We start from the raw sequence: 23705 nt of genomic DNA, 5'->3' as shown, positions 1-23705 counted from the left end.
TTGCATTTCTTGTGGGCTTAGGGCTGGCTGTAGGAAAATGCCCATGGAAACAATTCAACTGATGCATGCTTGATGCGTCAATGTATCTTCTATCTTTTTGTGGCTGTTGCAGCACGAGATGGCAATCTCCAGGAAGTTTATACAACCAAGATACAGGAAATGAAGATTATGTTTTCTTTACAATTGTTGTGATAAAGCTGTACAACATGAGGATGGGCTGGTTAGGTGACCAAAGCCAAACATGTTGCTGTACGGTGACTGAAAGCAGGATGCCATGAAATGAAATTTTGGTCTGAAATCACGGCCATATATAATGGGAATCCAGAGTCAGGAGGGGGTCAGCTGCAGGAGAAAGTTTCAAAGGGCAAAGTAAAAAAAACTAAATTACTGTTTTGAGGCCATTCCACTCCTACAAGATTTTCTTTTCTTTTTCTGCCAATTACAATTTTAAGACCTTGTTCAAATTGCTCTGTGGCCTCTTTTTCCCAATGGTGGCCCTTCTGCCACCAGCATCTCAGTATTTTGCAGGGAGGAGTCGATGGGCAATAGTCCTGCTTTTGATGTTGTTTGAGAATCAGGCTGGGTCTGGCTGCACCAGAGGCCTCTGTACCCCATGACATAGGTGCACCAAAGGCCTTGGGCGGAATTCTCCGTCCCGCCATGCCAGATTTCTGGTGAGGCGCGCTGCCGGGATTCTCTGTCTCGCCAGCCAGCAAATGGGGTTTCCCATTGTGGGCAGCCCCATGCCGTCGAGAAATCCCCGGGCGGCCGGAGCAACGGAGAATCCCGACAGTGGAGAATCCAGCCCCTTATCTGCAACCAGTGGTTAATATCGCAAGTCAACAGAAGATTAGCACACATAGAGGTTTTTACTGCTAAAAAGAAACTGGGACAGTGAACTAAATAGCACAACTACAATAAGTAATTGCCTGATTCGGCCTAAAGAAAAGGATGTCATGCCTGTAGTGGCATTCCATGAAAGAAGACATGGCCGGGCGATCAACAGCCAGCATAGCCCAACCGGCTGCCAAGGTGCAAATCTCCCAACATTAGCACACTTTCCTGGTAACAACAATTTCTGATTCACTCACAGAATGGCAATATTGCTGACATGGCCAACATTTATTGTCCATCACTAACTGTTCTTAAGAAGGTGGTGGTGAACCACATTCTTGAATACAATATAAACCTGCCTATCAGTTCAGAGGTAACTACATTCCTGTGGATTTGGAGTCACATTCAGTCTAGACTGGGTTGGGAAATACCTCCTTCCTTAAAGACATGAGTGAAATATAACTATACAGTAGTTTCATGGATACCATTCCGGGTGCTGGCTATTCATTCAATCTGAATTCTCCCCCCTGCCGTGGTGGAATTTGAGCTCACATTTCAGTGCTACTGGGTTACTAGTCCAGTAACATAACCACTGTGCTACTGACATAATACCCTGGGTTAGTACCCAGTCAATTCCAACCCCACTTGACCCGGAGTGGCAAAACAGGTGAACTTAGATTGTATTCAAAATACCCAACATCGTTGGCTGAGCCCAATAAACTACACTCACCACGTTTGTAAGTTTAACACATGTAACCTTTTATTATGTATAATTAAACAAACAGAAAAACATAACTGACTATCTACTGCACCATTCCCAATCCCCCCTTCCTATCTCGCCCCACTCTCTACACATGCACACAACTCAGAGGGGAAAGGAAAGGGGAAAAAAAATACGAATAAAGACTATGGAAAAGGATCTTTGATGCACTTCACTGGAATGACTTCCAAACAATATCTATCTGAAGTTCAGGCTTTCGTTTGGTACTCTTTTCTTCGAGCCTTGAGATGGTTTTCTCTGGCAAAGGTTTCTCCATTCTCTGCAGGCTCAGCATCATTTCAGGTTCACAGCAAAGGATGTGCCGGGAACTTACTGCTTTCAGAATAATAGAGCGGTTCTTTCGCTTCAGAAAAGAGAGAGAGAGAGAGAGAAAGTGTTCCTTTCACTTCCAAACATTTCTGCCAGGTTCTCTCAAGAGAACATCACGCAGAAGCCAATCACTGACCGTTGTCAGGCAGAACACTGTGCCTGGCCAAGCCACTGGTTGCCAGTTAACTAATCGAACTGACTTCCTCAAAACCTGGTTCCCAAGATCCACTCAGCGCTGAGGAGTCTGCCCTGACAAGCAGACTGCTTCAACCCTGAGTCCTCCGCTTAATGGCGCATCCTGATTATGGGTTCAGGGACCAAAATAATAAAATAAAAGAAATGGGAACAAAAATAAACAGAAAGGACTTTTACACTACTACATCAAACTGAGGGGAATTGATTTCACAAGATCCAGGTCAGAGTCGGAGGTTGAAGTAAACTTGTGCCCACAGATGTAAGGACACATTGATTACTAGGCATTTGAGACTGGTACATTGAGTAATTATAATGGTCAGTTAAGACTTGTGGCAAGTGGCACATACTTTTCATGCCACAGAAGTGCCAAGAAATGATCATCACCAACAAGAGAAAATCCAACCTTCTCCTCTTGACATTCAATGGCATTACCATCGCTGAATCTCCCACTATCAGCATCCTGGGGGGGTATCATTAACCCTGAATCAGAAACTGAACTGGAGCAGGCATATAAATACTGTGGCTGCAAGAGCAGACATATAAATACTGTGGTTACAAGAGCAGATCAGAGGCTGGGAATTCTGCTGAGAGTAACTCACCCCCCTGACTCCCCAAAGTCTCATCACCATCCACAACATAGAACATAGAACAGTACAGCACAGAACAGGCCCTTCGGCCCTCGATGTTGTGCCGAACAATGATCACCCCACTTAAACCCACGTAACCCGTATGCCCGTAACCCAACAATCCCCCATTAACCTTACACTACAGGCAATTTAGCATGGCCAATCCACCTAACCCGCACATCTTTGGACTGTGGGAGGAAACCGGAGCACCCGGAGGAAACCCACACGCACACGGGGAGGACGTGCAGACTCCACACAGACAGTGACCCAGCCGGGAATCGAACCTGGGACCCTGGAGCTGTGAAGCATTGATGCTAACCACCATGCTACCGTGAGGCCCCAGGTGTGATGACTTGACATACAAGTCAAGGGTGTGATGGAATGCCCTCCACTTGCCTGACAGTTGCAAGCACACTCAGGAAGCTCAGCACCATCCAGGACAAAGCAGCCTCCGTGTTTGGCACCCATGCACCACCTTCAACATCCACTCCCTCAATGAACAGTGGTAGCACCATCTTCAAGATCTAAGCTCCATGATTGTGCGGCTGTTTAGCACAGGGCTAAATCGCTGGCTTTGAAAGCAGACCACGCCAGGCCAGCAGCACGGTTCGATTCCCGTAACAGCCTCCCCGAACAGGCGCCGGAATGTGGCGACTAGGTGCTTTTCACAGTAACTTCATTTGAAGCCGACTTGTGACAATAAGCGATTTTCATTCATGCATTGTATGAATTCACCAAGGTTCCTGAGACAACACCTTCCAAACCTGTGGCTCCTCCCATTTACAAGTACAGGACAGCAGGGGCATGGGAACACCATCACCTTCAAGTTCTCCTCGAAACCACTTACCACCCTGACTTGGAAATATATCGTCGTTCCTTCACTGCAGCTGGGTGAAACTCCTGCAACTCCCTCCCTAACAGCATTGTGGGTGTACCTATACCACAAGGCCTGCAGCGATCCAAGAAAGGGGCTCACCACCACCTTCTCAAGGGCAATTAGGGATGAGCAATAAATGCTGGCGATGCCTATATCAAGAGAAACATTAAAAACAAGTCTACCAGTTCCCTTCCAGATAGGATGGAGTACTGATCTGATGGATCGTACCATGGAGTGGCAAATAGGGCCACGCTCCTTCTAACCAAATCATACAGCACAGAGTCCACTTCAGCAGTAAAGGGTCAGCAAGTCATCTCACTCATCAGTTGTCAATTCCTTTAACTTTTGTCTGTGGCCTCTTAGTTCTTCTGACCTTGGGAAAGACCACCGATGAGTTGAAATCTTCAATCTTTTGAAAGCTTGTCAAAATCTGTGTTTCCGTATTCTACAATTTCTCTTTAATTGTCATGAGCCTTTAAATTCCACCACCATGTAAAACTATAGCCCCACTGCCACCGTACTACCTATGCCCAAATAATCTGTCCTCAAACTGACTGATTATTCAAAGAGCCTGAAAGTTGAGAGTTAATGACGCCTTACGTTTCTGGTATATTTGTACCAACTTTTAACTATTTAGAACTGACTTTACAATAACATATAAATGTCAGTCTCACGTGATCATTTTCTTTGTTTATGACAGCACTATTATTTGAGGTGGGGTGAGGGGGTGGTCACAGCTATACTTCAGACTATTGAAGAATTAGTTGTAAGCGTGGAATCAGCTAGATACTGGTGTGTTGCATCCACATGACCTTTTATGCTCCCTGTTTGTAGAATCAGACAGAAACAGGATACAAATACCAGAATTTTATGCTCCTTCACACCCCTTGCAGATCCCCCAGGCTTTCCCTATCCTCCCCACCCTGGTACTCCTAACGCTTATCTGGGCTTCCAGTTCCTGGTACCTCGGCTCTGGCAGCTCCATGTAGTGCCTTTTCCAGCCACTGCAGCGCTGTTGCTGGAGGGACTGGTGAGCTGCCGGCCAATTGGACAGCTCAGCAGCTCTCCAAGGTGAGACACCCTCCCAACTGATGGGCGGACATCCCGCCTTATGCCAATCAAAGCTCATTAAGAGTATAAAATGGCTGCGGGGCTCTGGGAGTCGACGGGGAAATTATCCTACATTCCTTGTGATTTCAGACCAGGAGTGGATCATTTAATCGTTCAAGCTTGTTCTGCAATTCAATTAGATCTGGGATGATCTCGATCTCTATTCCATCCAGCTGCATTTGTTCCATATCCTTTAATATGCCAAACAAATTGAATCATGCTCAATTGTGAAATTTTCAATTAAGCTAGCCTCAACAACCTTTTGGAGGAGAAGATCCCAGATCTCCACTACCTTTAGTGTGAAGATAGTTTTTTGACATCACCCCTGTTACAGCCCAAATCTAAGTGCACCTCCGGACCTAGATTCTCCATCAAAACAAAGTTTGCCTCGTCCATCTTAAACACTTCAATCAGCTCACCCCTTAACCTTCCATTCTCAAGGGAACACAAGGTAAGTCTGAGCAATGTGTCCTCATAATTCTATCATGCTGCCCTGGTGTCATTCCGGTGAATTTGCACTACACCTCCAGGGTTTAAATTTTAGGAGTGAGGTTAATCCAGCACTTGATACAATCTGAACATTGGTGTGGTGCGAAAGAAAAAGAATGGAAAAACTGGGAATTTGTATCTTACCTACAAGGATGGTTAGGCACTTTCCAAACACAGGAAGCACTGACTGATGACAAGGAAACCTGCACCTTGGCTTTGGCTGAAGGGGCTTTGCAGCAGGAATGTGTGAGATGAGGGCTAGCACGGCACTGAAAGAGCAAAGAATTCATATGAATAACCAAAACAAAGTTAACTAACTTACTCATTACCATCACATTCTGGATTTGACCACAAATGTGGAGGATCTATATAATTTACAATGATGAGTTTCATTTTTCTGTGGAAGTTGTCACAGCCTCACACACATGTAGTACAGGTCAATACATCAACTTCCAACAAACCAACATAAAACAACATAATCTTTTTTCATCTTTTTCCCTACTCCGTTGCTAACTTATGCCAGAGACAGATTCTAAAGACAGTTGTCCAATATCTCAGGTTAAACATCACCTGACAGCCTTGCCAGTGAATACAAACTTGCGATTCAGCCTCAACGCATGGAGGAGAGTGAATTTATGATATATATCAGGAATGGTTAAATAGCAATCAGGAGATGGAAATCAGGAGCACTGAGGCTATTTACGGAGACACTATATTGAGATAACTCGGTGTGGCCGAACGGCCACCTAAGGTGGCGGCCTTCAAAGGATGCTGGGAGAATTGGCCAAGGAGAAGGTCAAGCAGGCTGCAGTTTAAATAAACATTGATTAGCAAGTTGCAGCCTAGACATCGCAATACACAGGAAAAATACCATCTCTAGGCTATCCCAGGAACAATATAACTATCCCGAAACAGCCTCCCCAAACAGGCGCCGGAATGTGGCAACTAGGGGCTTTTCACAGTAACTTAATTGAAGCTACTCGTGACAATAAGCAATTTTCATTTCATCACGCTTGTTTTCCAAAGACAGCGGCATCTATACTCCTTATTTGGAAAGCCTACATATCATTAACACCTGCAGACTTGGCCAGTGAGTGCACACCCCAAAATTGATGTGGCAACCCCTGATTTGACTTGATAGATCAGGGTGATCGAATCCTCATCAATTGATTGGTAATGACCCAGGGACCGCCAAAAGGGCCTGAAATCCAGGAAGATTAAACGGTGCCTCACCACCTGAGAATCTCTCTCTGCAGCAGCCAGCCACAGCAATGGAACAACGGTGATCTTCACCAGCCACCACAAGGAGGACCATCGCGCCACCAACAGAAGGAAGGCCAGAGCATCAGACCAGACCGAGGATCGAACATCGAGGACTACAGGAGTCAGCGCACAGATAAAGGCTAATATCTGTCTGGATGCTTGCTAGTCACTCAAATTTAAGCTAAGGTCCAGTATGAACATTCTGAGAATAACTTTGTGTTGATGGAGTGATTGATGAACTGTAACATTGCGCGAGTGTGAATAAACACTATCTGATTAAACAAAGCCGACTCGCAGTCATTTGTCCACCGCTTACGGGTTAATGACACACCGTGGTAGCACCTTCAGCATAAAGCAAGGGTCAAAACGGGAAGTACCAGCTCCAGTGATGCATTGCCTGTCATTCCCCAAGGGAAAAAACTTTGGTTTAAATGTGACTGGTAAAACAAGAAGGGCAAACCCACCAGCAGCTACTGACTAACTGGCAGGTTCTCTCATTGTTATCTGTGGAGCGGTACTGCTTCAGAACAGCAGCTGCATTTGCTAACATAGCAGTCACTGCACTCTGAAAATAACTCGCTGTAACAGCTTTGATGAGGTGCAGCATTATAACATATGCTACTGTACATGACAGCTTGGTTTGTCCGTGAGTCAGAAGGCTGCGTGTCAGGTCTCACAATCGAGGCTGACGCAGAGCCCAGCGTCGAAGACAGTGTTGTGTTTTTGGAGGTGCCATCTTTCAGTTGAGATATTAAACTAAGGCACGAATGCGAACAATCACATCAAACTATTCAAAGGAGAGCAGGCCAATCCTGCCAGTATCCTGGCCTGCACTCATCTCTCAAACAACACGATTGGAAATGGATAAACTGGTTGTTCATCTCATTTACGGAAGCAAAGTATGGCAGCTGCTGGAAATTTGAAACAAAATGCTGGAAATACTCAATTGATCTGGCAGCATCAGTGGAACATGAAACAGTGTTGATGTTTCCCATTTGTCACCCTTTGTCAGAAATAGTGGCCACCTGAAGCACAGGGGCATCGGGGTCTCTCAGCCATGCCTTGGCAGGTCAGTTCACTGAGGGGAGGCAGCGCATATAGCAAGGGGGTAACTACTGCCAACAAGGCTCCTCCATGGGTCAAAAATATCAGCAGAGGAGTGCCCCTAATTGGTGACTTCAGTGGCTCAACTAGGCCCTAGGTAACCAAGCCTCCTGCCACCTTCCCCACCACTGGCAAGATGGTATAGCGGTGGAAAGACGACAGGCATACCACTCAATGACTTCCCATGCCATTTTGTCAGCTTTCACTCCTCCAAGCCTGCCCCCAAAGGATCTGTAACTCTGTTGCTCTCTGTGTAGATGCTGGCCAATCTGCTGACTCCATCCAGCATTTTCTGCTTATCTCATTTATTGCCTGCCGGCCCTCACTGTGCAATAGCTAGCTGCTGCAAGTGTCTACAGAACAATGATTCTTCAAACGTATCTAATTAGTTCTAAAGTAACTTTAGGACATAATGTGGCTATGAAAGCCGATTACATCAGTGGTCGTTCTTCTCAACATGAAAGACAATTATATCAGTGGTCGTTCTTCTCAACTTGTATATCAGTTAAATGTTGGGACACAAAGTATTCAAATATCAAATTAGTGTGCCACATTTCTCACCGTCACATGTTGACCATTAGCGAAAAGCCGAGAACTATATCGTCATCAGTCTAAAGCTGTGGTTTTCAAACTTTTCTAACAGGTGTTACAAAGCAAACACGAGTGTGAATCACAATGACTATCTTCTAACATGCTCAGGTCCCGAGGCTGAATTTCCAAAAAATTGTGTGAATTTCTCAAAGGCAAACACAGTTCTTATTGTATTTATTAGCATATGCAATGACACAAATAATCTGATAGTAAGGCAACAAAACTCTGGGGTGGGATTCTCCGAATTGCCCGGGGCCGGCGTCAATCCCGCCCCCGCCGTGTCCCAAATTCTCCGCCCCCCCGAGATTCGGCGGGGGCGGGAATCGCGCTGCGCCGGTCACGGGCCTCCCGCGGCAATTCTCCAGCCCGCGATGGGCCAAAGTCCCGCTGCTGACAGGTCTCTCCCGCCGGCGTGGTTTAAACCATCTACCTGACCGGCGGGATTGGCGGCGCGGGCGGGCTCCGGGGTCCTGGCGGGGGGGAGGCCGCGGGACGATTTGACCCCGGTGAGTGCCCCCACGGTGGCCTGGCCCGCGATCGGGGCCCACCGATTGGCGGGCGGGCCTGTGCCGTGGGGGCACTCTTTTTCTTGCTCCTCTGCCATGGCCTTCACCATGGCGGTGGCAGAAGAGACCCCCTCCCCTGCGCATGCGCCGGTATGACGTCAGCAGCCACTGACGCATCCGGCACATGCGCGGACTTACGGCAGCCGGCGAAGTCCTTTCGGCGCTAAAGGCCGTTCACGCCAGCCAGCGGAGTGGGAACCACTCGGGCGCGGGCCTAGCCCCTCAATGTGAGGGCTTGGCCCCTAAAGGTACAGAGAATTCCGCACCTTTGGGGCGGCCCGACGCCGGAGTGGTTCACGCCACTCCGACTTGCCGGGACCCCCCGCCCCGCCGGGTAGGGGAGAATCCCGGCCCTGGTAACAGATGGAAGACAGCCTGCATGGCCTTGTAGAACTGCTGCAGTTGACAACCAATATGAAACCCATCGGCCTAAAGCAGTTGTGAAAGCTTTTATTTCAATCTATGGTTAAATCCAACACGTGTTTGTTACTCTGTTTCATATCTAAAGATAGCATATATTATTCACTGTTTCAAAGAGCAACTGGCAGAGTAGATAAAGTGGTCTCTCACTTGTTTTATGTCTTGATTTATCATCCCATGATTATTAACTCTTTGTATTTATTGTTGAAGGCAGTCGGTGGGCCCGTCCAAGTGCTGTGTATTAGTTTCTTACTGACGACAAAGGTGGAGCAATATATACAACTCTATTCAAACTCCAACCTATATTTATTTTTATATACTCTTACTGGATGTGGGTCTCATTGGCTGGCCCAGCATTTATTGCACATCCTTTGTTGCCCTTGAGAAGGTGACAATGAGCCACATTCTGGAACCGCTGCAATCCATGTGATGTAGGTACACCCACATTACCGTTAGGGAGGGTGTTCCAGGATTTTGACCCAGTGACAGTGAAGATCACTATGGCACTCACTGTAACGTCATTTTGTCTTTGCAATCTCACTTACTCCCTGCAACTTTTGTAAACATATATAATCATTTATACAAGTAAACATGGGGGATTATGTTGGCAAATCTTTCTCACAATCTCATAGTCCATTTCAGAACCAGGGACATGGGCAGTGGGGCAGGCCATCCAGCCACTTAAGCCTGCTTAAATGATCTGTTAAATCATCATTAATATGGACCTTCATTTACCCACCATGGTTCCTGATGGTAAATGGTGCAGTGTGGTTTGAATGAAACTATTTGGTTTTTCAGTTCTCAGTTATCTGCTGCCCTTTCAGTAATATTTTATACATCTTTGTCACAGTGATCTCCCTGGCTGTGCAATGAATGCCGCAGCAGCCACTGATTCAATTGCCCACTGCTCCATTACCCAGAGGACGGAGGGAGACAAAATGGCAACAAGGTGAGCAAAACTGACCATGAAAATTTGGGGGATCCAACAAATCTAAAGCCAACGCTTTCAATCTGATGTAATAATCTGGTTGTGCGGTAAATGTGGCCTCTGCTGTCTTCTGTGCCTGGTTGAATGTGAGCACCTCATTGAACCTGCAACTTGATTGCCTTTCAATTCAACGACCGGGCATACAAAAATAACAGGAGGCAAAAGACAAGCTGGTCTAGCAGACATACCCTTCGCTCATGATGGCTGGAGACTCCACCCCACCACCACCCCACCCCTGTTGTTGAAGCACTAAAGAGAAGAATCCAGGCCCAATGAGGGGAAACATAAAAATCTGCCAAATTCCTCTCCAGCTCCCTCACCATTTTCCCAGGGCAGTCATGGGCCATGCGTTTGGTGTGTGTTAACCCACTGCCTTTCGACTTGATGTGATCTCTGCCCCAGCTACGAGGCTTATGCTTATCTGAAATCCTTCTCCCCACTCTGAGCAGAGACATCAATCTACTGAAAATAAAATAATTGTTGCCTGTTAAAATAGTAAGGAGAAGAATCCAGACATTAAACCAGGACAAAATTTCAGGGCTATAGCTTGTTCTACCTCCTCATACATCCCAATAAGAGTTGCAGCTAGCGACAAAATAGTGTCCCTCTCAATCCCATACAGAAAATAGACACATGTATCTCCACATTGGAAATAAGTAGTGGAGTTCAAATTATTCTGGCGTAAAGGTTAAGTTTTCAGGACACAATGACGAGAATGCTATGTAAGATCAGTCCCTTTTACATATCTATTCTTTAAGAATTTATTTTCCAGGCATTTCTTTTCCACCATAATAAGAATATTTATTAGTGTCACAAGTAGGCTTACATTAACACTCCAATGAAGTTACTGTGAAATCCCCCAGCCGCCACACTACAACGCCTGTTCGGATACATTGAGGGAGAATTCAGAATGTCCAACTCACCTAACAGCACCTCAGGACTTACAGGCTTGTGTGCATGTGGGACCATACAGGCATGTGTCAGTCACAAGAAATACTTTAAAAGATTTGGTCTCCAAGCATTGCATAACTCTTGCACGAAGTACAAGTTAGAGAAAGGGGCTGAATATGTTGATGGGAAATAATCAACTCAAACATAAATCAAAGAGAATAACTTTCTCTTCCAATTATTTCTGAAAATCTATTGGATGAACTATGGATCTGGGTTGAAAAAGTGAATGATTTATATTTAAATATGATTTGAGGGGATTTTTCTCTCTCAGAGATCGTGAGTCTCTGGAACTCTTTTCCTCAAAAGGTATGGGAAGCAGAGTATTTGAATATTTTTAAGGCTGAGCAAGATAAGATCCTTGGTCAACAAGGTGGTGAAATGTTTTTGGAGGTCGGCATGAATGGGGAGTTGAGTTACAATCAGATCAGCCATGATCGTATTACGGTGACCTACTCCTGCTCCTGATTCATATTCATATTCTATCTTTTAAACAAGGGCCCATTAGTGAGAAGTGGGTGACAGCTCATCAGGCCTGACTCTGCAAATAATAAAAATCATCTTTATTATTGTCACAAATAGGCTTACAATAACACTGCAATGACGTTACTGTGAAAATCCCCCAGTCGACACACTCCAGCATCTGTTCGGGTACACTGAGGGAGAATTCAGAATGTCCAATTCACCGAACAAGTACTTCTTTCAGGACTTGCATGAGGAAACTGGAGCACCCAGAGGAAACCCACCCAGACACGGGGAGAAGGTGCAGACTCCAAACAGACCCAAGCTGGGAATCGAACCTGGGACCCTGGCGCTGTGCAGCAACAGTGCTAACCACTGGGTTACCATGCACCCTATGTCCTTCCTGTATAAGAAATACAGTTAAGTTGCTCAATTATATGGTAAGTGTGCTCTGCCTGAAGACAGATTCTTGGCTGATTGTCTGCTGATGCGTCATCCAGAGCTGCTTTCTTGGCAGTTGTTTGTCAGTGGTGGTTTGACATCGCCTTCCACCCTCAGGTGCAGGGTGAGGAGGCAGGTCCCAAGTCTGAGCAAGGATTGATCTCACTCTATTGGCGTTACTCTGAACCACACACACAAGGAGCCTATGCTAAACGGTCCCTGGTCATTTGTATCGAGAAAGAAAAAACAACCAAACATTGAAGAGCTGAATCGAAAAGAGAAACTGCTGGACAGGCACTACAGATCAGTCAGCATCTGTGAAGACAGATCAACATCTGTGTCCAACTTCTCAGCGCTGCTGAAGACTCCCTCAGGAAACGTTAACATGTTTTTGTTTCACTTATCTTTCGGACTGAACCATGATGTATTCCCAGCATTTTCTACCTCACGTTGGCATTGCCTTCAGCCACCCTCACTTGGCTGGCAATAGAAAAAAACACTGATATTTGGCATGTTTTGGCGATTAAAAGTTACAACATTCACCCTCAAATGACATCAATCCCTTCTGCAAGCCAATCTGCATGGATCACATGCACCTGGTGCCAGCAAATTTGAACTGAATGATGCGCCAACGTACAGAATGTGGGAAATAAATTCATATAGATGTACGGGAAACATACAGAACGTGGAACATAAATTCTGCATGAGAAAAACACAGATGTGGAAAATAAATTCCGTGTGGGAAAAACATAGATGTGGAAAGTAAATTCATATAGAATGTCGAAAATAAATTAATGTATGTGGGAAATCAAATTCATACAGAATGTGGAAAATAAATTCAGCAATAGCTGGAAGAAAGAATGAGCCATTATACCAGCTTCTAATGGACCTATTCAGCAGGTAACTCAGTTCCTGTTGTTCAATATGTGTGTTGCGCCCACCTAACTTCAACCCCACATTGGAAGATATTCATTTTGGAGTGGGGGTAGAACCATGATTACAAATCTACAGACTTCCTTTTTTATGGGCATAAATAGGCATACAACTGCGAAACGTGCCAATTTTTCTGCAATGTCAATGTTATTCCCTCTCATGTGTATTCCGGTCCCCTCAATGCACGCTCCACTTGGAAATCTGACTGACTTTCGGGTGTTAAAATCGGACGGGACTGTACCCAGCTCTGCTTCTTTAAAAACAAATAGACCCGATCCACTTTTCAAGCAGGTTTCAATTGAATTTTTCACACACACACACACAGAGGAAACGAAGAGAATATTGCCGGTTGAAAGTTCTGCTTTTCTGCAGATTGTTTACTCACTCACAGACGTCCGATGGAGGAGCGGGTTATCCAGAAGGCGGACAAAACGAGTCAACTTGCTCTTATCCTGCGAGGCCACACAAGTGACTGGCGCCACCACTGAACACCCACCTCAGGGGATGCCACTCCCAATTCAGATGGGGGAAATTGGCAAACCGAGCCAATCGCAGACAAAATGGGCTCTGTCAGTGCTGAACTGGAAGTGACACCTCTGCAGCATCTTCTCATTCCTCGCTCGCTCGTGTCTTGCGCTCTGTTGCTCACGTGTGAGTCGGTGCAAGGCGCCACTCAGAAAGAAAAGCGCCTGTAGTAAATACCTTGATTGGCTGGCACACCCCCTTGTTCTCGGAAAGGAACCCGTTTCTCCTTTTCATCAGATGTTGTACCGGCTTGGAACGATCGCTCTGGTTTGTCGATGGAAGCGCCCAGATTATCGTTCAGCAAACACATTTTTAAAAAAAAGTTCTGATCAGAAATGAGGAAGTTTAAGGCGTGTCAAAGATGTATTTCCACAAATCAAAAAGAGAGCGAGTTCCTTCCATATTTTGTTTCATAAAAGTTTTCAATTGCATCCACAGAATGCTTTTGTTTGAATGTTCTCATAAATTTGGTCGAACTATTTTTGAACGACAAAAATCGTCGCTTTCGCTCAGTCCGCAAGCATGGCCTCAACTTTCCTGCCACTTGCCATTTTAACTCGGCATCTTGCCCACCTCATGCCCACATGTCCAGTCCTCAGCCTGCTGCAATGTTCCAATGAAGCCCGACGCCAGCTCGAGGAACACTAGCTCGTTTCCCAATTCTGCACTTTACAGCCTTCTGGACTTAACATTGAATTCAACAAAGTCAGACCGCAGGGCGGCACAGTGGTTAGCATTGCTGCCTCACAGCGCCAGGGACCAGGGTTCAATTCTAGCCCTGGTGACTGTGTGGAGTTTGCACGTGCTTCCCGTGTCTGCGTGTGCTCCAGTTTCCTCTCACAGTCCAAAGATATGCATGTTAGGTGGATTAGCCATAATAAATTGTCACCCAGTGTCCAAGGTTAGATGGGGCTATGGAGAGGGCAGGGGCATGGGCCTAGGTAGAGTACTTTTTCAGAGGGTTTGTACAGACTTGAGGGGCCAGCTGGCCTCTTTCTGCACTGCAGGGATTCTATGTATCTATGAACTCTTTCCTCCATCTTGACCCCCTTTTGAAACCCTTATATTTTGCTAACCACCCCCACCCCCACCCCCCACCCCTCCTTCACAGGGCCATCTGTCAATTGTTCTTAAGTTTTGCTTTCACAGAGTGCTATTCATACATTCTGCTATCTTATTGGTATAACGCTATCAGCACCTTTAGTCTTTAACACTACCATTAACACTTCCTATGTCTTGTGCCCATCTTTGTCAAATCTTTACTCAGCTCCTACCTGACCTGGCACAGGGCAATGGCACTGGTTGGATTTTTCACCTTAGTTGCATGTCTTCACCCAGATCATGGGTATGGTACATCACGGCTGACCTCCACTGCGTCCAGCAGATGTTCAATGGAGGCTTGGGTACAGAGTGTTTTCTGGGTCTGGCAGCCATGACTTCCCAGCAAATTCCAAAGTGTGCTAGATGTGCACAGGGGGCAGCCATTAAATATGGTGCCCGGACCATTGAAGCTCTGAGGTGCTGGCAAGGTGGACAAATCAGAGGTCGCCGGTCAGCGATACAGCGTGGAATGCGTGCCTGCAAATCTCTTCACCAAGTGCCAGACAATATGGCGAAAAAAGCTGCCATTGCTGTTGACCGGCTAAACACCGCTTTCCCTGCCCGAAATCGGACACTGCTGCTTTCTGAGATGATTCGGCCCATTGTGTTTTTACTTTTCCCACTGAAGTCAATAACCTCACATTTCACTAGTGAGCATCTGCTAATTCCTTTCCCATTCACTTAACTTGTACCTCTCTGCAGGCTGTGCCCTTTCCACATCTCACTCTCCCTTGTAACTTTGAATCATCCACAACCCTAGATACAATTCATTTGGTCCCTTCAGCTATGCCATTAGCACAGATGAGGCCCCAGTATTGATCCTTTGCAGTACTTCACTGGTTATAGTTTGCTAACCTACAAATTAACCGGTTTATTCCTAATCTCTTCCTTCTTTGCTGTTAAACCAATTTTTTAGCTTTGCCAATATTACCCCCAACCCATGATACCTTACCTTGTTTAACAATCTTTAACGTGACACCTTAACCAATAGCTTTAGAAAATGAATATATACCACAAGCATTCATTCCCTGGTATCTATAGCCTTAAAAAAACCTCAAATAAATTTGGTTTTCATAAAACCAGGTTGACCCATTTAATCATATTATGCTTTTCCAGCAAGTACTCTGTTACCATCTCCTTAATAATGATGAGAGGCTAACAGGCCTGCAGTTCCCTGTATTCTCTCGCCCGTTTTTGAACACCTGGGCTACATGTTCTAACTTGTAATTCATGGGGACCATTCCAGGACCTCAGCGGGGTTTCAAAGTCAAGAACATCCATTTCTGCAGCTGTATCTCTTTTAGAATGCCAACCATCAGATCCAGGGAATTTGTCAGCTTTTAGTTCCATTTATCTTTCTTTCTCTTGTTGCTAACATGAATTATGTTAAGTTCCTCATTCACATTAGACCCTTTCAGCTGAATTTTGTGGTCTGCAACTCCAACAATGCAGAGCTACCTCAGTACTGCACCAGGTTTAGCTCACTGGGCTAAATCGCTGGTTTTTCAAGCAGGCCAGCAGCACGGTTCGATTCCCGTACCAGCCTCCCCGGACAGGCGCCGGAATGCGGCGACTAGGGGCTTTTCACAGTAACTTCATTGAAGCCTACTCGTGACAATAAAGCGATTTTCATTTCATTTTTCATTTTCAAATGCCAACCTAAATTATGTTAACTCCTGAAGTAGGGCTTGAAACACCAATCTTCAGATTCAGAAGCAAGAGTGCTTTTATTGAACCAAGAATGCCCAGTCCATTTAAGCAGCATCAGTGAACAGTCTTATCAACAATAGGTTCATCACTGTTATGGGCCAGGGCTTAGAAATTCCAAAGTGTATTAGGAAGCTCATCTGAGCTATAACTATGATGTTGAATTTGGTGAGGATGAGAACAAGAACCTTCACTTCAGGCGTGATTCATCAAACTTCCTAGGCGCTTTTATCAAAACAAAGTTTATTATAAGAATGTAGGTAACATGTAAAACACGTAGCAAGAAGTCAATTACAAACATGAAAAAACACACAACACCTCCAGTAATCCAACTCTTAATGAATTCCCCTTAGCAGCTGTTCCAATTCAATACAAAATCCAATAAACCAAAACTCCTTTCAGGGGCGTGGTCCAGCACACTGTAATCTCACTTGAATGAGACTGGTCCTTCCCCTGAGATTCTGGTCCAGCCCCCAACCAGCAGATTCAAAACTCCTTCCGGAAAGCAACTCTATCTTTAAAGCTACCAAGGCAGTTTGCCACAACCAATATGCTTTAAAAACAGAGAAAACAGAGAAACATTGATTTGTTTGTGCAGTCCAAACTACAAAACTGAGAAGGAAACCAAAACACTAAACCCCCTCTCACCTGGCAGCCACAACCCAGCTCCACCCACAAATGACATCACTGAAGCCCTGCTACAAGCCGTGTGGTCAGCCCAAGCCTTTCCTAAAGGGACACTCACATGACAATCACTAATATGTTTAATTGTTCAACTGGAATTCACATTGATGCAGCAAGATAAAAGATAATGCCCCATTATGACTGCCAGAAGACATTCACCTGGCTAGGAGATGAACTAAAATAGGAAACACAATGGCCAGAATGTTATGCTCCCCTCTCTTAGCGTGTTATGAGGGTGTGTGTGAGATTGCCTGGAAGAGTTTCCTGTGGGATCCCACCTGCCCCAACCCGGTAACTATTTAACAGTTGGGCAGGCAGGTGCTAGTGAGGGGGAGAAAGCCTGCCCTTGAACCAATTGAGGCCCTTAAATGGTAACTTAACTGCCATTTAAGGGCTTTTCCCCCACCCAGCCTCAATTTATAGGTTGGCGGGCAGATGACAGCTCATTCGGAAGACACATGAATGAACATATCACACAGCTGTATGTTGGGTTGGGGGGAATGAGCCTCCATCAGGTGCCCCCTTCTGCCAGGGGGAGCCCTCTCCTTAATGCCTGGTGACTTCCAGATCTCCCTCCTGCCTCAACCAATCCCCCAACAGTCCCCAGGCATACACTACCCTCCCCACCCTGGGACCGCTGCCTCATACCTGTCCCCGGGATTTAGTGCCGGGAAGCGCCCTGTAGTGCTTCTGGTTACTGCAGTGCTGTGCCTGGAGGCGGAGGCCAAGCCCTCATTATCCTCCAAATTCAGATTATTTTCTGATTGTAAACTCCTCCATAATTGCAATAAAAAAGTTGAGCCATTACATAAACCAGAAATGTCTGTTTTGAGATAGCAGTTGGATATTAAAAAGGTCTGAACATCTTCCGGTTTGAACAAGGGAATCAACAGGGCTCTCATTCCTCATTCCTATCCAGTAACCCTGTTGGAAATGTGGTTGTTGGGTGAGCAGGAATGGTCTCAACAGTGATAACTTCAGGGTGAAGCTCCTTAACCCCAATGCTGGTGTGAGATAAATCTATTTATTTTGTCTTGCGTTTAATATGCTTCAAAATATCCATGGTAAATGCATATTTTAATCATTAATTTACTGCCCAGCCCTAATTGCCTTAGAGAAGGTGGTGCTGATCCATCTTATTGAGGTGCTGCAGTCCCTCTGGTGTAAGTGCTTCCACAGTGCTGTTCGGAAATTACTTCGAGGATTTTGACCCAGCAAAAGTGAAGGAACGATGATATTCACCCGAGTGTGTGGCTGGGAGGGGTTCTTGCATATGTAAGTGCTCCCATACACCTGCTGTCCTTATTTTTCTGGGTGGCAGAGGTTGGGAGTTTGGGAATTGCAGTTTGAAGAAACAAATATTGAAAATGGCACCAACCAACTGTCTTATATTGACATAGGATGCAAGCCACCTGGACCAGATGACTTATTATCCACTGTCAGGAGGATGCATGTCGGGACCCTGTAGTATGGATGTGCAGGAATGCTTGGAAGTTGCTCAAGAAGTTTAAACTTTGGACAGGCTAATTTCCTGAAACCCAGTGCCCTCTCGAAATAATCCGAATCTGAGTTTATGGCATAGACTTCAGCCAGGTGAGCCCTGGAAATGTTAGATCTCGTCCAATAGCCAAAAAACTCCACAACCAAACCCTCCCTATTTACCCCACCTGACCATCCGACTCTCATCCTGATATGATATGACTAACCTCCCCAACTAATAGGAAGCAGTGGTTTTGAGGGAAAGTGACTGCATTAGCACTACAGGGGCTAGGATCTGGGAACATGGGTTCAAATCCCATCACAGCATTTGGTGAAATTTAAATTCAGTTAATAAACATGAAATTAAAAGGGACCCAGGTTCAATTCTGACCTCAAGTGACTGTATTGTACATTCTCCCTGTGTCTGGGTGGGTTTACTCCGGGTGCTCCAGTTTCCTCCCACAATCCAAAGATGTACAGATTAGGAGGCTAAGTGTCCAAAAATTAGGTGGGGTTATGGGGATTGGGCGCGGGATTGGGCTTTGGTAAGGGGCTCTTCAGAGGGTCGGTGTGGACTCGATGGATCAAGTGGCCTCCTTCTGCACTGTAGGGATTCTATGATTCTATGACTTTAAGCAGAGACAGCCTTTCCAGTACATTCCGTCTCATCGATTTTCACCCCATCCATTTACTTTACCATTTCCACTTCTACCAATAACTTTTCAACATCCACTTCCTGAGTGATGCACTATCAATTACGACGAGATGAGAGTAGGATGTAATCGAGGCTTTATTACACAGAGATGTGTGGCCTCCTACAGCAGCTGATGAAATGGCTGATTTTCGGAGAGCACACACATTTATACTCCGCCTACTGGGCGGATCCAGCAGGCAGGGATCTACCCCTGTACCTGTAGGACAAGGGCCTTACCGTAATACCCAAATATACAATTTAATACAACAGTGGTGACTACCACATTCACCACCTGTTAAAAATGAGTCCTGCGGGGGGTTGTGGAAAACTATATACATACAGATTGGTTTTAAAATTACAGAGAAGGTTACAAATTTAGACGATCGGGCACCTTGATCTGTCGCTGAGAGCACCGCAGTGCTGGTGGCGACTAAGGCATCGGCTTGGTCTTCGGTGACTCCGGGAACGTGTCGAAATCTTCTTCATCCCCGGGTGGGAGCAAGGGGAGGACGGATTGTCCTGGAGCGGGGGCTGTGGTGGAATGCGCCAGGGGAAGGGAGGGTGGCACTGGGACAGGGGGGCGTATGTGGGGACCCAGCTGGTGCCAGATCCCTGACGTTGACTGTGTCTTGGCGGTCGTCGGGGTACGCTACGTAGGCCTACTGCGGGTTTGCGTGGAGTAGCTGTACCCTCTCAACCAATGGGTCTGCCTTGTGGGCCGCACGTGCTTGCGGAGGAGAACGGGTCCTGGAGCTGCCAGCCACGTTGGGAGCGAAACCCCGGAGGTGGACTTCTTGGGGAAAGCAAAGAGATGTTCATGAGGGGTTTCGTTAGTCGCGGTGCACAGGAGCGACCGAATGGAGTGAAGTGCGTCGGGGAGGACCTCCTGCCAGCGGGAGGCTGGGAGAATTCTGGACCGTAGTGCCAGCTGGACAGCTCTCCAGACCGTCCCATTCTCCCGCTCCATCTATCTGTTTCCCCTGGGGTTGCAGCTGGTCGTCCTGCTCGAGGCAATGCCCCCGTTGAGCAGGTACTGGTGCAGCTCATCGCTCATAAATGAGGATTCCCGGTCGCTGTGGAGGTAGGCCGGGAAACTGAACAGAGCGAAGATGGTGTCGAGGGCTTTGATGACGGTGGCAGATGTCATATCAGGGCGCGGGACGCCGTAGGGGAATCGGGAATACTCGTCGACCACATTAAGAAAGTACGTGTTGCCGTCGGTGGAGGGGAGGGGCCCTTTGAAGTGCACACTGAGGCATTCAAAGGGGCGGGAGGCCTTCACCAGGCACGCACGGTCTGGCCGGTAGAAGGGAGGTTTACACTCCGCGCAGACCTAGCAGTCTCTGGTGATAGCCCTGACTTCCTTCAATGGAGTAGGGCAGATTGAAGGCCTTAATGAAGTGGTAAAAGCGGGTGACTCCTGGGTGACAGAGATCGTCGTGCAGGGTCCGGAGTCGGTCCACTTGTGTGCTGGCATATGTACCTCGGGACAGGGCATCAGGGGGCTCGTTGAGCTTACTGGGCCGATACAAAATCTCGTAATTATAGGTGGAAAGCTCGATCCTCCACCTCAAGATTTTATCATTTTTGATCTTACCCTGCTGTGTGTTGTTAAACATGAAGGCAACCGTTGGTCAGTGAGGGGAGTGAATCTCCTGCAGGCCAGGTAATGCTTCCAATGTCGCACAACTTCAACGATTGCGTGGGCCTCCTTTTCGATGGAGGAGTGCTGAATTTCAGAGGCATGGTGCGGGAAAAGAATGCCATGGGCCTGCCTGCCTGGTTGAGGGTGGCGGCCAAAGCGACGTCTAATGCATCGCTCTCGACTTGGAAGGGGAGCGTCTCGTCGACCGCGTGCATCGCGGCCTTGGCGATGTCGGCCTTGATACGTTTGAAGGCCTAGTGAGTCTCGGCCGTCAGTGGGAAAGTGGTGGATTGAATGAATGGGCGGGCCTTGCCTGCATCGTTTTGGACCCACTGGGCGTAATATGAAAAGAAACCCAGGCATCGTTTGAGGGCCTTGGGGCAGTGGGGGAGGGGGAGCTCCATGAAGGGGTGCATGCGGTCAGGGTTGGGCCTTAGAACTCCGTTCTGAACCACATAGCCGAGGATGGCTAATCGGTTCGTGCTGAACACACACTTCTCCTTGTTGTAAGTTAGGTTGAGAAGTGTGGCGGTGTGGAGAAATTTGGAAAGGTTAGCGTTGTGTTCCTGCTGGTCGTGGCAGCAGGTGGTGACGTTGTCCAGGTATGGGAAAGTGGCCTACAGCCCGTACCAGTCAACCATTCGGTCCATCTCCCGTTGGAAGACCGGGACCCCGTTGGTGTCGCCGAAGGGAAGCCTAAGGAAATGGTAAAGGCTGACGTCTCCTTCAAACGCAGTGTATGGGCGGTCCGCCTTACGGATGAGGTGCGGGTGGTAGGCAGATTTCAGGTCCACTGTCAAGGAGACCCGGTACTGTGCAATCTGATTGACCATATCAGATATGCTTGGGAGAGGGTACGTGTCAAGCTGCACACTGCAGCGAAATGTCCCTTCTTGCCATCGGCCTTGCAGAGCACGCTCCACGCTGGGCAGCGCTGCCAGGAGTGTTTTGTCTGTCCGCAGAAGTAGCACTTGGGTCCCCCGGGGTTGGTTGGCTGCCACGCGGCGCAGGCGTGTGCTTGGCTGAGGGCGGTTGCTGATGGGGTCCACGATTGGGTGGCTGCTGGCAGGGTCCACGATGCACAGGGGGGGGGGTGGGCCGTGCGGTCGGGGGCATAAGCCTGTACGTTGCGTGAGGCGACCGTGAGTGAGAACACTAGTTTCTTGGTTGCCGCGAGGTCAAGCATGTCCCCTTCTAAGAGACGCTGGCGGAGACTTCATTTCAGGAGTGTGCTTTTTCAGCGAGAGCACTAACCAGGGGGCTGTTGGAAGAGTAAGTTTTCCTATTTTAAAAACTTACCTTGCAGGAGCAGTGTGTGGGAGGAGCTGAGCGAGAGCGGTATGTTTCCCTATTTTAAAAACTTACCTTGCAGGAGCAGTGCGTGGGAGGGGCTGAGCGGGAGCAGCCGAATTGCGCTCTGGGAAGGTGAGTGAACTGATATATTTGGGTCATTGGGAAGGTAAGTTTAACTCTTTAAAAACTTTAAAAACTTACCTTGAAGAGTGACATCACACCAAAGTAGTGACCTGATTGGCTGGTAAGGAAAGTGCTCCAAGTAGCAGTAGCTGGGAGAAATTTAATTCTTCGTGTGATGGTGAGTATTGTGATTGGTAAGTAAAATCTTTATTCCTTTCACTTATTAATTATTTGATAGTATATTTTGTAGTCAGTTAAGGTAAAGGGTAAAAATGGTAGGAGATCCCAGACCCGTGTTATGCTCCTCGTGCTCAATGTTGGAGTTCAGGGACACGGCCGATGCCCCTGACTCCTTCATGTGCGGGAAGTGTGTCCAGCTGCAGCTCCTGTTAGACCGCATGACGGCTCTGGAGCTGCGGATGGACTCACTTTGGAGCATCCGCGATGCTGAGGAGGTCGTGGATAGCACGTTCAGTGAGTTGGTCACACTGCAGATTAGGATTGGTGAGCGAGACAGGGAATGGGTGACCGAAAGGCAGAGAAAGAGCAGGAAGGCAGTGCAGGTGTCCCCTGCGGTCATCTCCCTCCAAAACAGGTATACCGGTTTGGATACTGTTGGGGGAGATGACTCACCAAGGGAAGACAGTAGTAGCCAGGCTCATGGCACCATGGCTGGCTCTGCTGCACAGAAGGGCGGGAAAAAGACTGGCAGGGCTATAGTCATAGGGAAGTCAATTGTAAGGGGAGTAGACAGGCGTTTCTGTGGTCGAAAACGAGACTCCCGAATGGTATGTTGCCTCCCGGGTGCACGGGTCAGGGATGTCTCAGATCAGCTGCAGGACATACTGAAGGGGGAGGGTGAACAGCCAGTTGTCGTGGTGCATATAGGCACCAACGATATAGGTAAAAAACGGGATGAGGTCCTACAATCAGAATTTAGGGGGTTAGGAGATAAGTTAAAAAGTATGACCTCAAAGATAGTAATCGCAGGATTGCTACCAGTGCCACGGAACAGTCAAAGTAGAAATTCAAGAATAGTCAGAATGAATACGTGGCTTGAGACATGGTGCAGGAGGGAGGGGTTCAGATTTTTGGGACATTAGAACCGGTTCTGGTGACAGTGGGACCATTACAAACCGGATGGTCTACACCTGGGCAGGACTGGAACCAATGTCCTAGGGGGTGCTTTTGCTAACACTGTTGGGGAGGTTTTAAACTAATGTCGCAGGGGGCTGGGAACCAGATTAGGAAGTTAGAGGTCAGTAAAGAGGCAGCAACTAAAGCCAATAAGGTACTAGATAATAAACTCAATGTGACTAAGGGGAAGAGTAGACAGGGAAGAGATGATGATCGCAAAGGGACAGATGGTCTGAGGTGCATTTGTTTTAATGCGAGAAGTGTAGCAGGTAAGGCAGATGATCTTAGGGCTTGGATTAGTACCTGGGAATATGATGTTATTGATATTACTGAGCCTTGGTTGAGGGAAAGGCAGGACTGGCAGCTGAATATCCCAGGGT

At 47.1% G+C, this 23705-nt stretch overlaps 1 protein-coding gene across 6 annotated transcripts in view; it reads right to left on the bottom strand.

The window, feature by feature from the left end:
• The window catches only part of LOC119952326 (probable G-protein coupled receptor 174), a 55883-nt gene extending 42132 nt beyond the window's left edge, over positions 1–13751 (bottom strand). For 2 of the 6 annotated variants that reach the window (XM_038775982.1, XM_038775984.1), the window contains exons 1-2: positions 13323–13751; positions 5366–5490 (exon numbers count right to left, since the gene is read on the bottom strand). Coding sequence is in view for 1 of the 6 variants with exons in the window: in XM_038775981.1 (XP_038631909.1) it covers positions 13640–13696 (57 nt within the window). In the remaining 5 variants the exon portion in view is untranslated. The remainder of the gene's footprint in view (positions 1–5365; positions 5491–13322) is intronic. The other 4 variants (XM_038775983.1, XM_038775985.1, XM_038775986.1 and 1 more) reach the window with 4 other exon arrangements.
• Between the last annotated feature and the right edge of the window lie 9954 nt (positions 13752–23705).

This window comes from Scyliorhinus canicula, chromosome 17, assembly GCF_902713615.1.
Source record: "Scyliorhinus canicula chromosome 17, sScyCan1.1, whole genome shotgun sequence".
NCBI lineage: Eukaryota > Metazoa > Chordata > Chondrichthyes > Carcharhiniformes > Scyliorhinidae > Scyliorhinus > Scyliorhinus canicula.
The sequence above is the reverse complement of the archived record's forward strand: the minus strand, read 5'-3'. Positions and strand labels throughout refer to the sequence as shown.